Source organism: Chelmon rostratus, chromosome 22 (genome assembly GCF_017976325.1).
Source record: "Chelmon rostratus isolate fCheRos1 chromosome 22, fCheRos1.pri, whole genome shotgun sequence".
NCBI classification, from domain to species: domain Eukaryota; kingdom Metazoa; phylum Chordata; class Actinopteri; order Chaetodontiformes; family Chaetodontidae; genus Chelmon; species Chelmon rostratus.
In genome coordinates, this window is record NC_055679.1 from 12,183,634 (window position 1) to 12,199,097 (window position 15,464).

At 43.3% G+C, this 15,464-nt stretch overlaps 1 protein-coding gene across 1 annotated transcript in view; it reads left to right on the plus strand.

The window, feature by feature from the left end:
• Positions 1 to 15,464, plus strand: part of exoc4 (exocyst complex component 4) — a 113,548-nt gene that overhangs the window by 66,874 nt on the left and 31,210 nt on the right. The window contains exons 12-13 of the mRNA XM_041963855.1: positions 5,321 to 5,423; positions 5,896 to 6,012. Of these exons, the coding sequence (XP_041819789.1) occupies positions 5,321 to 5,423; positions 5,896 to 6,012 (220 nt within the window). The remainder of the gene's footprint in view (positions 1 to 5,320; positions 5,424 to 5,895; positions 6,013 to 15,464) is intronic.

A 15,464-nucleotide genomic window follows, 5' to 3' on the forward strand; every position in this document is an offset into this window, starting at 1 on the left:
TCCTCAAAACCATTTGTGATTTAAAAAAAAAACAAAAAAAAAAACTTCAGTAAGCTGGTCTTGCAGCCTGAGCTGGTGGAAAAAGCTGTCACAGTGCCATCCAGTGGTGGTGGTGGTAATTGCTCTATGGTTTTTTTTTAAGCTTTTAACTGAAAAGTATACTGGTATATATATTTTTAAGTACTACATTTTGTGGATGAAAAGGTGTTCCGGATCAAGCCAGTAGTCATACAGAACGTGATTTTCCCTCATCCATCTTTTCAATCTTACAGCTATGTGCTTTGAAACCTCTTGAGTAGCTCTTTATATTCTCGTGTGTGCCTTCATTAATTTAACACTGCTGTAGAAATAAGTAACGAGTGTGGATTGAAGTGTGTAATATTCACAGAAAATCAATACTGAATGTGCAGTTGGATAACAATTAAAAGCTGCCATTGTAGCAGTTACTGTCTGATCCATTGAAATGAAAGCTAATGTTGGTTGTGCCATAAAACCCATAAAGTGTCACCATCCATTTAAATCCTTTTACGACTTTGAAATCTTCCTGAAGTGACTGGGTAGTGCAGCGAGTAAGAGTAATTGCATAAACATAAGTGCTTTTAAGTGTCACTGGATGTGGTGTATTGATGTATTGGCGTGTGGCTGCACATTTCCATGTCAGCCTTTGAGTGTGTGTCTGTGTGTGTGTGTGTGTGTGTCAGTGTGACAGCCAGATGTATCTGCCATAGTCACAGGTATGCACACACACACACACACACACATACAGCCTGCACTCACTCTCTCCCTCCTTCTCTCGGTCGGTAGAGGTTCAGTGTGTCCTGTCCTTGGTGTGTGACAGGTCTTTACAGAACAAGCCTTCCTCTCTGGGCGGCAAAATCAGAATTCACCATAGCTGATAGGTCCGTGCCTGGGGGAGAATTCTGGGAGATTTAAAAATGCTGACTCGCTAATCGATCTTAGCACACTCTTATTCTGCTGTCTTTCTTAAATCTTTGTCTTTATCCCATTCCTCTTTCAGCATCATTACGCCGCTGCTGCAGATAGAGATGGATGATGGGATCCCAGCCCTTTCCATTTAAAGAAACATTTGTTACCTTAGGTTTAGTTCCCAGTGGGAAATGAATTTGGAACTGCCGCTATAAAACATCTTTGTCCCTGTCTCTTCTCATTTGTATTAGCTATCTTTAAAAAAAAGAAATAATCAAACCTCGGCTTTCTGTGAATAATCAACGAGCCATTAGGATGCAGGGGGTTCACTCATTAGCTAAATCCCTGTTGGTATAAATACATTATGCCATCCAGGAATGTCATTTCTTGACGTACATACACATAGGGCATGGCATCTACAATTATCCAGCTCTAGACCCTAGGCTCTGACATCTGTTTTCTAATGACAGATAATTACATGCTGTCAGGTGCAATCATCGGCCGTTGCTGCTAAGGAACTGGGTTTGGAGTGCGACTGGTGCAGCCATGTTGGTTCTACTGGAGACAACACACCCTGAGGCCAGCGCCGGGCTGCTTTGGCAAACTACCTCTGAATTTGAATATCGGTCTGGTTGTGTAAGTGTGCCTGTGCGCATGCATTGGAGAATGTGTGTGTGATCAGTTCTTGGCACCTGTGAGGCTTTGTGAAGGGTGAAGCCGGTCTGTAGTCTTCTAGATGGACAAATTGATTGATTCTGGGGTTTTTTTTGTCTGCCTGGTCCATGCAATCGTTGTCCCACAAGAGATAATTATCTTACTGGATCAGTTTCTCAAACCTAACTCTAACAACAGGAGGAATGGCACTCAGAAATTTAATCATTCCGAAACACCAGTTTCAGAAAATCTGTTGTTTTGAGAGGATGTTTTCAGTCTAAACGTTGGAAATCCTAAGAAGAATTTACTGTATTAAATGATGGGTGTCAACTAGCACAAAGTTTCATTATGGATTGATCTGCCAATTATTTTGTTCATCACTGGATTAATTGTTTGGCCTATTAACCTCAAGACACTCAGTCTGCCCTCGCATCTCCATTGTGTCAAGCATTGGATTTGCTTTAATGGCATTGAGAATTGATAATTAGCAGCATTGTTTATGTATTTATTGTGTTATGATCAGCAGCAGCCAGTATTGTAATGAGTAGATCAATTAGCACCAACACCATGAACTCACTCTTGGTCTTCTTGTCCTTTTCAAAGATCTAAGTCTCATTCCTTCTTGTAATTGACACCTACTATTACAACCTTTGCTGCATGCCAGTCTGTGTGTAAGTGTCTGCCACAGTGTTTTTAGGCCAATTGGAAATAGTGTGTGTGTGTGTGTGTGAGGGTAGATAAGCAGATTATTTAAGGTTATTAAGATTTCACACACAGGGGCGAGTCTACACCGTGTACTAGCTGCTGTGCCTCTGCAGCGCTTCCACCGCGTCTCCTTAGCGACTTGGCTGACACCTCTGCCGCGTACAGCTGCCATATGGTTGACTGGTGTGTTTTGTTGTCACCTGGCAATGAAACTGACATTGTTAATGTCACATCGGGTCCAATTATAACAGCCTCATAAGCTGAAGCGGACACAATTACTGAATTTTTGTGGTTCTGAAAGGATTGAAGGCATCCTTTGAATGACTCATTTCTTTTTCCAAGTGCGAGGAGACTATTTAAGGAAGCATGTATGCCATTTCTGGATTTTTGTACCGTTACATTGGCTTTCATGTGGTATGGTATCCCTTTGAAGTGAGTCCATCATTTATTCCAGTAACAATAACATCTGTTATGTTACCTGCTTTTATAAAACAGTGTTGCATTGACCTTTTAATCATGTCTGAAATATGCTTTGACTATTAAATGTAGGGAGACTTCAGACTTGTTGAAAGGAACCCCTACTAATATAGAGGGAACTCCAGCCAGAGAAGTGGAGAAGCCTGTTCCTTTTTTTGAATTATCACGCAAGAGCTCATGATAACTGGTGAAATAATGTCAATTTTAGACCAGTGTAATGTCAGGCTCAGTTATAGCCCTGAGACATCAAACGAGGCTAGCTGTCATTCTTCGGCGAGAGGTCAGGCTGTCTCACCATGTTTTTGTGTAGGAGTTTTGGCTCAGAGGGTGAGCTTCTGCAAATGGCCTTGCACTGCCTGCAAAGATAGCACTCCTCTGAGTTTTGGTGGTTTGTTATTCATTTGCGGTCGACACAAGTTGATGGCTTTTGAATGTGCGTGTGTTAACTTGCTCGGTGTCATCTGTTATCACCGCCATCATCTTCACCAGGAGCTGTCATTCTCTGTGCAGTACGTCGCGCCGTCAGCGAGGAGGATGTTTGGAAGATGCGGTCGTAATGATAATGAGCTGAGAGAGATTTTCTTTCAGGATCCATTTGGAAATCTTTAAGCTCCGCTGTGCTTTTCCCCATGTTATTAAACCATTTGCATTTTAACCAGCCTCACGACTCTATATTCCAAATGATATCCCCGCATCGTCTCACAAAACGTTCTGTTTAGCGCATGTTGTCTTGCTCACTAAACTTAAACTCTTAAAATGTAAATTTGCTGTCATGAGTTCTTGCGGGCCCCAACAGTGCTTTCAGCCCAGTTACCTTGGCTCAACTTCCTTGCGACACCCGTGGGCTCTGTATCCTCGTGCAGGGGCCCGCGGCTTGGCTCCAGATGGCCGCCTGCATAGACAAAGCCGTTTTACTGCCTCGTCCCTGCTACATTACTCAAACGTTATCACCCCTGCCTGCAAAAATCCATCTGTTCTCACGCGCTAACTTGAAGATCCATCATCTTGACACTTGTATTGAAACAATGACAATAATGACAGCGCGAGATGGATCTCCGAACAACACGATGCACGTTTAAACTGGCAACTTTTGTCAAGATCGATTCTTGGAAATGAAGTTGTCAGCAGAAATTGCATCTTTTTTGTAAAGGAGGAGTGTTTAGGTTGTGCTCTCTACATATTTATACAGGGAAGCTGTATATCTGGCCTCCACTGTTTTGCAAGCCTGACGGTTTTAATGAGGCCACAGAAGAGTTTCTCCTACTTAACTTTCTGTTGTGGTAGAGTTTCAGCGGGGATCAATGAAGGATTTAGAATAGGTTTAGGTTCCTCGCTCACTCTGGCTCTCTCTTGCTCACACTGACACACAAGGATGGACGTATCCACGCACATGCACAAACACACACACACACATACACACACACACACAGCTCTTGCTGACTAATTGGGCACAGATGCTGAGCTGTGCGATCTTACAGCTCGTGTGTTTGTCTGCATGTGTTTTTATGTGTGCCTGCGCATACATGTTTGTGTGCACATGTTCATGCACGCTTAACTTAAGCGAATCAATCATTCACCTCCACTGATCTGTAGTTCTTGCATAGGCTGTGTACCCCTGCTTGTCTGCAATGCTGCAGCCTCCGAGTTCTGACTCCCACTGCAGGTTAGCACAGACACAGTTTCCAGGCAATAGAGTCTTCTTCCTGCTTTTTATAAATGGCTTTGTCCATCCTAATCACCAGCTAGACTCTAGCTTTAGTTTCAGTTTATGTCCTCGGTTTTTCATGATTTTCACACAGGAAACATTCTTCTTTGTACTCTTTCTTGTGTGTCTCTGGTGTTTTTATAAGTTTAGGTCATACGTATTACAGGTCTTGTAGGTCAAAGAATTCTTCATGAGGAGTTTGATTTATTTGTGCATTTATATGTGCTGAGCGCTTGAGAAGGCACTCGCTCTTGCATGGTTCGCCCTGTGGTGTGTATGAGACGAGGCCAGTGACCAATGATTCTCTGACAAACGAGGTGTGCATGTGCCTCTCCCAACCCATACATTACTGTCTGACCCTATCTGACCAACCAGACACCGGCTCTCTGGGGGAATTCCTAGGGCACGAGTACTGAATCCCAGATCGTTTTATATCATTAACGTTGTAAATAGCAGTTTATTTTACCATGTAGATTTGTTGATTTGCTCTACACTTTTACTACTGTTGCACATGCTCACATCTGAGAGTTGCCAAGTATAACTAAAGTCTTGCACTAATGGCATCGAGCAGCTCCGCTGGAGCACTTTTAGGTTAACTACCTTGCTCAACGGCACCTTGAGAGTCGCAAAGCTTTCCAAAACGAGTTCCCAGGGCAGATCTTCCCCTCCCAGTCGATGCTGGATCCACTGACGCAAAGCTACTGTGTTGCTGGTCACAAGCCTGTGTCTCATTGCCCCTGTGATAACGTCTCAGACATTCTGGTGAATCTGCCCCCATTCACAGGTGGTGTTATGATGTTGCTGTGCCGTAGCTGTTCTAATGTTTTTTGTTTGTTTTTTTTTTATGCCCAGGTTCATTCAGGAGATAGAGATGAACATGGGGCCGGGCCAGGCCAAGCAGTGCCAACTCCGAGCCTTCCTCACTTACTACATCAACGACCTCTTCCTCAACCAGGTTAGTGAAATAACAAATTGATATTGTTTAGATTGTCTGGCAGAGTGACATCAAGTAATGCTCCTCTGCATGTTTTCATGGGTTGTCTGTTTGGTTTTAAAGCTGCTTTTACCTTTAAAACAAATGTTAATGAACGTACAAACATAATTGTAATTCTGCTTTATGCAACTGTTTGGCCCTCAGGCTTCATCAAGAAATTCCAACTAGTAAATAGACAACTAGACAGCCATCTGGAACTGAGATTCTTTTTTTTTGTACACAAAATATTAGACACTTTGAATTGAAGTGACTTTTGTTTACACCGACGGGAACATCATTTTCACCTTCAGGAAATGTTAAGTCCAAACAGAAAACTCATTAAAAAATAGCAAAATGCAGACTGATGTGCGAACACAACAATGGAGTTCTTCATCACTCTAGCTTTATCCCATTTTATTTAATATAATGTGAACTTTTGCCACTTAACCATTAGGTGCGAACTGAGATCAACAAAGAAATCGAGGCAGTGAGCAAAGCAGCTGACCCCTTGAAGATCCTTGCCAGCGCTGATACCATGAAGGTCCTGGGCGTCCAGAGACCACTGCTGCAGGTGAGGAACGTCCAACACACAATGCTCATTCTCAGGATGCCAATTATATGCTTACATGGAGGGCATGAATGACAATGTGTCCTCTTGTCCTCAAGTCTTCTTTATTTGATTACAACACTGGCTGTGAATAACCTTCGATTTTTGGTGACACAGGTTCACACGCATGCATATTCGTTGTAGGTGTGTAGCACGTCCACATGTGTTAGTAAGAGACTGAGAAAAAACCCACGCTACCTTTTTGCTTGGCACCTTTTCTCCTTTGTACACCTGTTCAGTGGAGGAGGGCTCTCTTGAGCACACTCACCTTGCAGTTTTCTATGATCTCAGTTGGTTCTGAGGCAGGTGGACACACACACACACACACACACACATTCACCCCCTCTGTTTTGCTCTTAGATCATTATGCCCACCCGGCCACCTATCTCACAGGATCATAATTGTGGTTGAAATAGCGCTTGATCTTAGAGTTTGAGCCTGACTGGTGGTCATACATACACACACACATACCCATTAACACCTGTGTCTCCCTCTCTCTCACAATGGCTGACCTAACCCGAGAATCAGAGGGTTTGTGTCTCAAATCCACTCTGCAGCCACACACCGTCAGTGCATGATCACACACCAGCCTTACTTAGCTGTGCTTGTCCTTACATTAGAGATGTCTTCTATGGGTTGCAAGCAATGTCGATGCATTTAAGTATATCTATTTGTGTTTACATGGGAGTGACTGTTTCCAGTGAAAGTGGGTTAGATTTTGGTTTTTGTGTGTTGATGTTTTGAGATGTCCACCTTTGGAATTTGTGCTGCCGCCCCAATACAGCCTGGGACTTAATTTGTGCTTCTCAAAATTAAATTTGAAACATGTGTCCAAAGAAACAGTCCAAAAAAAAAAAAAATTGCACTTAGCAATGAACTAAAAAATTAACTGAGATTGACTGCCTCATTAGCTGCACCGCATTCAACCACAGGCTCATCTTGCTGATTTTGGCAGCCTTTCTTATTCAAAACAGGCTCATCGTGGCAGGTTGAAGATTACAGCAGTGCCAAAGTCAAGATCCAGACAGTTGGCAAGATTTTTAGATGTCTCAGCTGTCAGATATTCTGGATGTTTGGTGGAGTATGGCTCTCTATGCCGACAGTACTGTAAAAATGTATGTTTCTCATGCACACATATTTTTCTTGACAGGTCTGTCTGTGTTGTGTGTGCGTGTGTTTTTGTCCACGCAGTTGTCAAGGAAGACCGTGTCCCAGAGAGGTAGTTTGTTTGTGCTGAGGGTATTTGTGTAGCATTCCTTGGATGTGTCTGTGTGTGTGTGTGTGTGTGTGTGTGTGTGTTTCTGTGTGTTTGTTTCTGTCAGAGCCTTCCTGTCTGTGTGCCTGGTTCTCTCGCAGGGAGGGAACAGCGGTGGCAGATCATTACAGAGAGAGAGACCGTGGGCGTTTGGAGTTCAGCAGGGTTTGTTTACGGCTCGGGCCCCTCCTTAACGAGGAGTGCGGCATCTTGCTAATTATGCTGCTGTGGCTAATGAGCCTTTCTGCTGATAGTGGGGAGTGCAATAAAACACTCCTTTTGTTTGGGCTTTTTGCCTTTTTAATTGGGCTAAATAAAAGAGCCTTCCTCTCTTCTTCTCCTGCCATTCACATTCTAGGGTCAGGATGGCATTTCTGTGTGTTTTTCGGCACTTTTTCATGTGTGTATTTGTATCCATGTGGGTTTGTTTTGGTACATGTGTGTGGTTGTGTTTTCGGTCCCCAATTTGAGAGCCTTCCCACTGCTTTCTTTGATGGCCTTCATCCACAGTGTCACTTTTATGAGCAACCGTTCTCTTCCTCAGTGTGTACTTTTTATTCATTTAGTTGTCATGAGAGCTTTTGGTAAAGAACTTTGACACCTTTTTATCCAGGAAGTATAAACTAAAGTAGGTTTTTGAACTGGGTTTGCGCAAAGTATTTTATGTCAGTTGCTTCTGGCTGGCCAGTTGGCGAATCGACCAACTCTGTAACTGCAATGGATAATTAAAGATTATAGTGACAGTACTATATAATGGTTGCGAGAGTTTCCAATAATGGAACAGATGTGGCCATGTGTCTCTGTGTGCTTCCTTGTGTCTACCTATCTATGTAGGAGCTGAGTCTGAGCATGTTTTTGTGAACTCATTTACTGTATGTGCTCCCTTTAAGTGCCATGATACTTACTGGGCCAGGTGTTATCAGAGAGAGACACACACCGCTGGCACCAGAGCCAGCGTGGTTGACGAGAGGGAGAGAGCTCAATATTGCTACAGCACATTAAACACACTCTCGCATACACCTTGGCTGCAGCCACATACGGGACACCATAGGGGAGCCCATTTTATGGACGCATCTGCTCTCTGCAGCCACTGAAGCACATATTAATGGGTGCAATAGTTTGAGTTGGAGGAAGACATTAGCACTTAGCATGTGTGGTTTTGTGTGTTCTGGAACAAAGCTGAGGAGTTTTGGAGCCAAGCAGAAATGTAACAGCGCACATGCATATGCCAGGAACACGGGAAGCTGCATCACTCTGTCGCAGCATTTACATATACATGAAATGTATATTATTTTCTGACCCTCTGCTCTATCATATGGGATAGGTTTACCTTTGGTCTATTTTATCTACCCCCCTGCCGCATGATGAGAATATTTATGGATGCATTTCCATAGCATTAACTTTTGGAGTGGACCCATATTATTAAATACATTCATGTTGTAGGAATTATTTGACCCTTTGTCAGTGATATCTCACCAGTAGAAATGGACAAAGTGACTTTGTGGAAACACGGCACAGGAGTCAAGGTGAATATCACGCCTTTGGTTTGCTGAAACAGCCCATAATAAGCAATACACATGCAGTCTGGGCTTAGGTTAATAAGCACTATTGATACTGGCAATGATTTGCCTATCACAAGGCACCAGCAGTGTCAAATACTGCTTTTATGTATCATGTACATATATTACATAATAATGATATGATTATGAGCCTGACACTAGTTATATATTGTCCACTCGGAGCATGAGATAAGATGACTGGGACAGTATATAGTTCAGTGGGAAAGGTTAACGTCCATTCATGTGTCTGTGTGATAGCATAGCCTTGGCTGATAAGTCTCTGGAGGAGCAGTGGTGTTAAAAGAAAGAAGGAAGGCAACCAAGCCACCAATCTAAGTCTTCTGTATGTATCTTTATGTATCTTTGGGTCTTTGGCTTATTTGATTTCTGGCTTCCATTCTTGCTTTTTTTTTTTTTATATATCTTTGTTGCTCTCCACCTTTCATCTATTGTGACCATAGTTATTCCCCTTTTATTCTTGTTTTTCCTGTCCTTTTTTTCCCCCTATGGACTCGACTCCAGCACACAAACATACATGCCGTCAGCCCTGGCAGTGCGATGCTATCTGTCCAGCTTTGGTGTTGCCACTGATTGATTCATTTAATTAGAGTTAGATCGAGGGAAAATGGTGGGGGGGGGGGGGGGGGGGGGAATAGAATAGCAGAAAGTAGGATAGGGAGGGTATGGTCACTCTGTTGGATAGCTCTCAAGATTGGCTCCATTAATCTTCAGAGAACCCCTTTACACGCTCGCTTTGTGACACGCTAACATACAAGCATAGACACAGTGTGCACGTGCAGCCTCAGACAAGTGCAACGAAACAAACCCACCAAAACGAGAAATAGGCGACCACATTTCCCCACCCTGAAGACAGCGGTGTCGAGCCACCTGCATGCCCACTCGCAGGCTGCGCTCATGTTTGTGAGAGAGTCCATCCATGAGTGCGGATGAATTGTTTGTTTTCTGCTTGTTTACTTCATCAGCCGAGACCACACCAGAGCCATAATTACATTACGCACCGGTCCTCTCTCTCCAGCCAAGTATCATTCAGCTTTGTCCCCTGTGTCTCCAAACAATAGCCGCTAACTACTGCTTTTGTATCTGCATGTGTGTGTCAGTGTCCCTGCATTTGTTGTGCATCCGGTGCGTGCGCGTATGTGCCTGTTTTTGGGGTGTTTGTGTGCACACATAACTTGTTCTGGAGCCAGATAAAGACTGATTTCATTCACTCGCTGTCAGCTGCCAGAGCGCTCACTGTATTGCAGATGTGTTGGGCTGCCAATGGCCTGCTAATGATGTTGACCTTTTAAATTTCATATTCACATGTAGCTTTGTCAGAGCGGAGGGTGCAAACGGGCATACACACATGCAGTATACACGTGTTACTTGTGCATGCACACACACACCACCTCCAATAACTGTAATGACACTGACCTTTTTATTTGTGATGATGTGTGCAGGCAATGTTTATTTGTGGGGGGGGGGGTGATCGTTCCCTGTTGATTGGCTCCCTGCTGCCCCCCCACGAACACCCCATCATACACACACACACACACACACACACATACACACACACAGATTAGAGTGTTGGGAGGGTGGGGTGGCTTCTCTTTATTAAGGAGACTCTCAGCACCCTGCTCCCATCAACAGACGCAGCAATCACAACACAATACACCTGTTAGCTGCATCAGCCGTGCCCTGTGATTGGGACACAAGTGGGAGTGGGAGGAAGGAGGAAAGAGGGCATTAGGGTGGTTTGTGTACGTACATGCACACACGCAGGCACAACCCACCCCACAAAGATTAGCAGAAACAAAAGCAAAAGCCATTCCCAGGTTTATTAGCAAAAAGAGAATCTCAGCGAAACTGCACAACACCCATTTTCGCTCAACCGAAATAGGCCCGTTCACAGTAAAATAAATAATCGAAATGCCTTTCCATTTAGTCCAAATAGTTCCTGCAGCCCTCTACTACATTATCTGTCATGAAATGGATTGTGCCTAAGCATCCAGTTGACAATTTTACAGCTGTTAAGAGTTATCAAGGAATGAGGCACCTCAATAAAAAAAAGTATCACTCTTACTCGCAGCAATTTTGGCTGCACTTGAAATGAGTCCCTCCAATCTCCTTTTCCTCCACTACCAAGAGGGTTGTAATCACTAAGACAACGTGATGGTTTCCGGAGGATTATTTGATTTTACGTTCTTGTCTCGGCCTTGCTTGAACTTAGATGATGTAGCAGCATCTCAAACTGGTCAGATTCGCTCTCGTGCTCTTAAAAAGGTCAAGAAGAAGTTGTAAGATGAAAGAATGAGTTTCCTGATTTTTCATTGCTTGTTCTTTCAGTTCCTCCGTCCTTGAAGAAAGTCGCAGTCGCCAATCCTCCAGCTTTTTAAATACATCTTCTGAGATTTGACTCATAATTATAATTATAACCTTGATCTATACATGGAGGTTGGCTGAGCAGACATGCTCTTAAAAGAACACTATAGTTACACTGGCACATGAAGTGCATAAAAACACTTAAGAGGCTTTTGCTACCAAGGGGAAATACTTTTACGCCAGCTTTGAATTGTAGTAAATGTTTGATTTTAAAGGTACTGAAATTCAGAGGCTGCTGTAGTCCCATCACATTCAGATCAAACTCTTCAGTATTTATCTAAACTATATGTCTTGTGCTGGCTTCCCTCTCTGATTGCCAGTTCTTAGTCAGTTAATTCGAAAGTCACATTTGTTTGAACCATTTCGCAGTGGATCTGCCCAGTTTCAAATGATTTTAAATGTACAAATATATGCTGCTTATATTCGCTCTGGTACAATAATGTAGAAGGAGTCACTTTTTGTCCAACCAAGTGGACTCAAATCCTGGTAAATTCCAAGTATTTTGATTTTAGATCACCTCAAAGCGTTATTTCTGTTCCTTACTGCTGAAGGTGGAACAATCCCCACCACCCGCCTTCGCCTGGTTATCTCACACCAAACACAGATACTCCTGAGGCTCGCGCCCAGCTGCCCTGGGCCTCCAACCTGCCTCCACCAAGGAAATGTTCCTCTCTCACATATGTGACACAGCCGTGCTTTGTTTATGCTGTTTCTATATTTATATTAAAATAATAGATATATATATTATACATAATATATGAGTGTGTGCTTGTCTCTGTGTGCGCTGTGACAGAGAGAGCATTTAAACGAGTGAAGAAAACAGCCTCGCCAGCCACAGCCTACGGTTGTACAGGTTCACACCATGCAGCGTTACCACTGACAGAGTCTCAGTGTGTAACGAGACATCATCTTTGCCTTTGGAGTGAGTGAGTTAGAGGGAGAGAAGTTGAAATGTCAGCTCTACCACAAACATGCCCTTTGGTTCGAAGGAAAGACGGTTTTGGCTGTGGGCGCCTGATAAAAGTTACAGCTTGAATTTTTAGAAGCAAGTCAGTGCTCCAAATTTGCAAATGACAATCTTTGTATTGCTGTGAGCACAAGCATTGTGTGTGTGCGTGCGCGTGCGCACCAATACAGTGGCGCCATATGAGCCTAATGGGGCACAGAGAGGAACATACAGCCCTCACAGAGCACATTAAATCACATTATCATTTCTCTTTCACACTCATATACAGGCTTTCATTTGCTCACGCAAACCAGTGATGGCCTGACCCAGATCTTGTTCTAAATAATTCAGAATAACTGGTCGTAATAAGTGATAAATAATCATATAAAATGGTATGAACATCCCTCTCACACCCACCAGAAGGCAATGATACAATCCTGGGTGTAATACCAGCAAGAGTGAAGAGTAAAGCTGACTTTTGAGTTTCTATGTGGAATCAAATGGCAAATCTGAACTCTTGGGTTATTCCTAGAATCACCATATTTCACCCTGCATTTGTGTTTTTTGTGTGGGTGTGAATAGGGGGCATGTCATATCGAAGCCCATCTGTAATCAGCCAAGTGTGATATTGCTCCTCATCTCTCAATTAGAACACTTACAAACACTGCATTAAGCTTTGCATCAGAAGGGATGATGGCTGAGGTGAAAGAGAAGATGTGTTGTTTTAATTACTCAGTTTGGTCCACACAGAAGCTCTGTACATCATTATTTTATCATTGTTTGACTTCCTTCAGCCCAAAACGAATCATTTAATGACCGCCAGCTATAATGACGTCTAGGATTCAATTTGCATATGTCAGATTTTACCCAAAAAGTGATGAAAACGATGGGCTTATGCAAATCCACATGCAGGTTGTAATATATACTGCAGCATGTCAGCAGGATGATTCCTTGCACAAAATCATTGGTGGCAGCTCTTGATTTGTGTCTTTCAGGTCATATAGAAAGAACTGAGGCAAATCTGGGTGCAAATAAACAGTTAAGCTTTTAGTGTTGTCTTGAAACCATGAATTTAATTTTTAATTCGAAAGCCCTAAATTCAGTCAATTAAAAGAGAAATAAGAAAGTCTGCAGATTAATTTTGATTTTAGATAACAGCCCTAAGCTTACTGAATGAAATCCCATGAGGATTAGGGGGGGGCCTTGTTTTTTTATTTTTTGTGACATTATACACACTTCAGTAGACAAAGGCGCGCTGCCTTGTTGTCAGAGCTTAAGCAAACTTGAGTACGAACCCACTGCCGTGCACACACATACAAAGAAGCATGTGTTGCGGTTGAGCAGGCAAGAGCATGAGGGCCATCCGGTGTGTGTCAGGGGAGCCTTCGAAGTGTGGCTCTACTCTGACGTTGATGAATGATCTGTCAAGACAATGTCCCACTCATGCCCAGTTCCCCCTGTACCCAGGAGAGGGACAGCCTGTGTGTGTGTGTGGGTGTGTGTGTGTGTGTGGGAAAGGGGGCAAACGGGGGTTATCTTAGCATTTGTTCTTGTTTGTGTGGGTGTGCGCTGTTGTGTATACGCGCCGCTGAGTGTGTATCATTTTGGCAACCCTCTGTCACACACGTGAATGGCATGGCATAGGCATTACACGAGTCAGCGGTTTGGGGTCAGGGTGCGAGTGAAGTGGCAAAGAGCACGGGGTTAAACACCCTGACCCCTGCGCAACCTTGAGGGACACCCCCATTTTAATGGGGAAGTCCATGATCCGTTTCAGATTCAAACCTGAGGCCCTCAAGTCCCCCATTCACTTCAACAGCTCAGAAAACACATTACAGAGAGCTTTTAAAACAAACTGCCATTCAGACTCAGCATGTGTTTACGTATCCTAAGTGAGCTCGAGTAAATAGAATGCACTTCCTCTCCGTACCTTCCTTTCTACCCCAGGATGACACTTTACATTTAACCAGCAGAATACAGCGCCGCAGATGAGTTTAGCGATTACATCCTCGCACTCGTGCTGTATTAATGTCATGTCCCTGTGTTTTGCTTTTTACTCACTTAACCAAAGGAAAAAAAAAAAAAAAAACTACTTTTAGCACCAGCTCAGGATGGTTTCTGTCGTGATGACCGTGCATTAACAGCTTTTCCACTCTGAGTGCTAGCGCTGCCTTGTTGCTGTCATTAAACCACTGCGGCCTCGGCCTTCATTTCACTCTTAACGACGGCAGTTTACCCCAGCAAATATCTGGGATCCATTTGCAACACGCAAGTCTAATTTTCCTTGATGACTATGCTTTTGCGTAGTAATGATGTAAAAGAGAAGAGGCAAAGTGCAACCAGGCTTCAGGCGTAATGCAATCCTGCAAAGTAGAATCACAAGAGAAATGTGTGTTTTTCACATGATCGCATGGTATGTTGACCTTTAAAGCGTGAAACATTAGAAAGTGGATAGTAAGATGGATACAGACAGAGAAGCCTCCACAGTAGATATTGTCTCCGATGTAACGGTCAAGTAAGATGGAGGAGATGTAGCAGAAAACGCTCTCTCTACCACTCTCTCTCAGCCCTCCCTTTCTCAATCTGTCCCTTGATTACTTTTTAATGATTTCTGCTGCCTGAGACAAATGGCTGTGTTAAATGAGCAGAATTAGACAAGGGAGCTGAGCGCAAGAGCATTTGTTAGAGCAGGAGTAATGGATCGGGCATCCATTGTTTACCCTTCTCCATTCACTGGCTTGGCCCGCTGTTGAGCTCCATGTCCTCAAAGTCGAGGCTGCAAGAGTGGGGGGCCACTGTTATCATTCTGACTACACAATTAACCTTTTGATAATAGCATATTGTTATTATCTCTAAATTTCAAAATCTTGCTTTTCTTCGGATTGAATCAGGCATTTTAATGGTTAAAAATCCAACTGCTGCATCTAATATATTAAATAGAATAGAAATTATCACTTGTTCGGGTATTCCACATTTGCCCTATTCTTAAATATGCCGTTTCTAGATGCATCCTAATAGTATTTGCTGTTGCATTGTTATTGTTATACTGAATGAAGAAGTCAGTCGTGCTGAAGTTTCCCTGAGCTACCCACTGAATCCCTTGCAGCCACAGCAGTGCTGACCCGACAGCCTGACCCTCCCGGAGCAGGCAAGTGGAAAAGAATTAAAAAATGCCTCCAGGGATCACAAAAGTAGTATATTATTATCACCTACCATTATCCCCGTAGTCACAGCAACAGAAATCGGCAGTGTCGTCTTTGCCAACGCTCTTTTT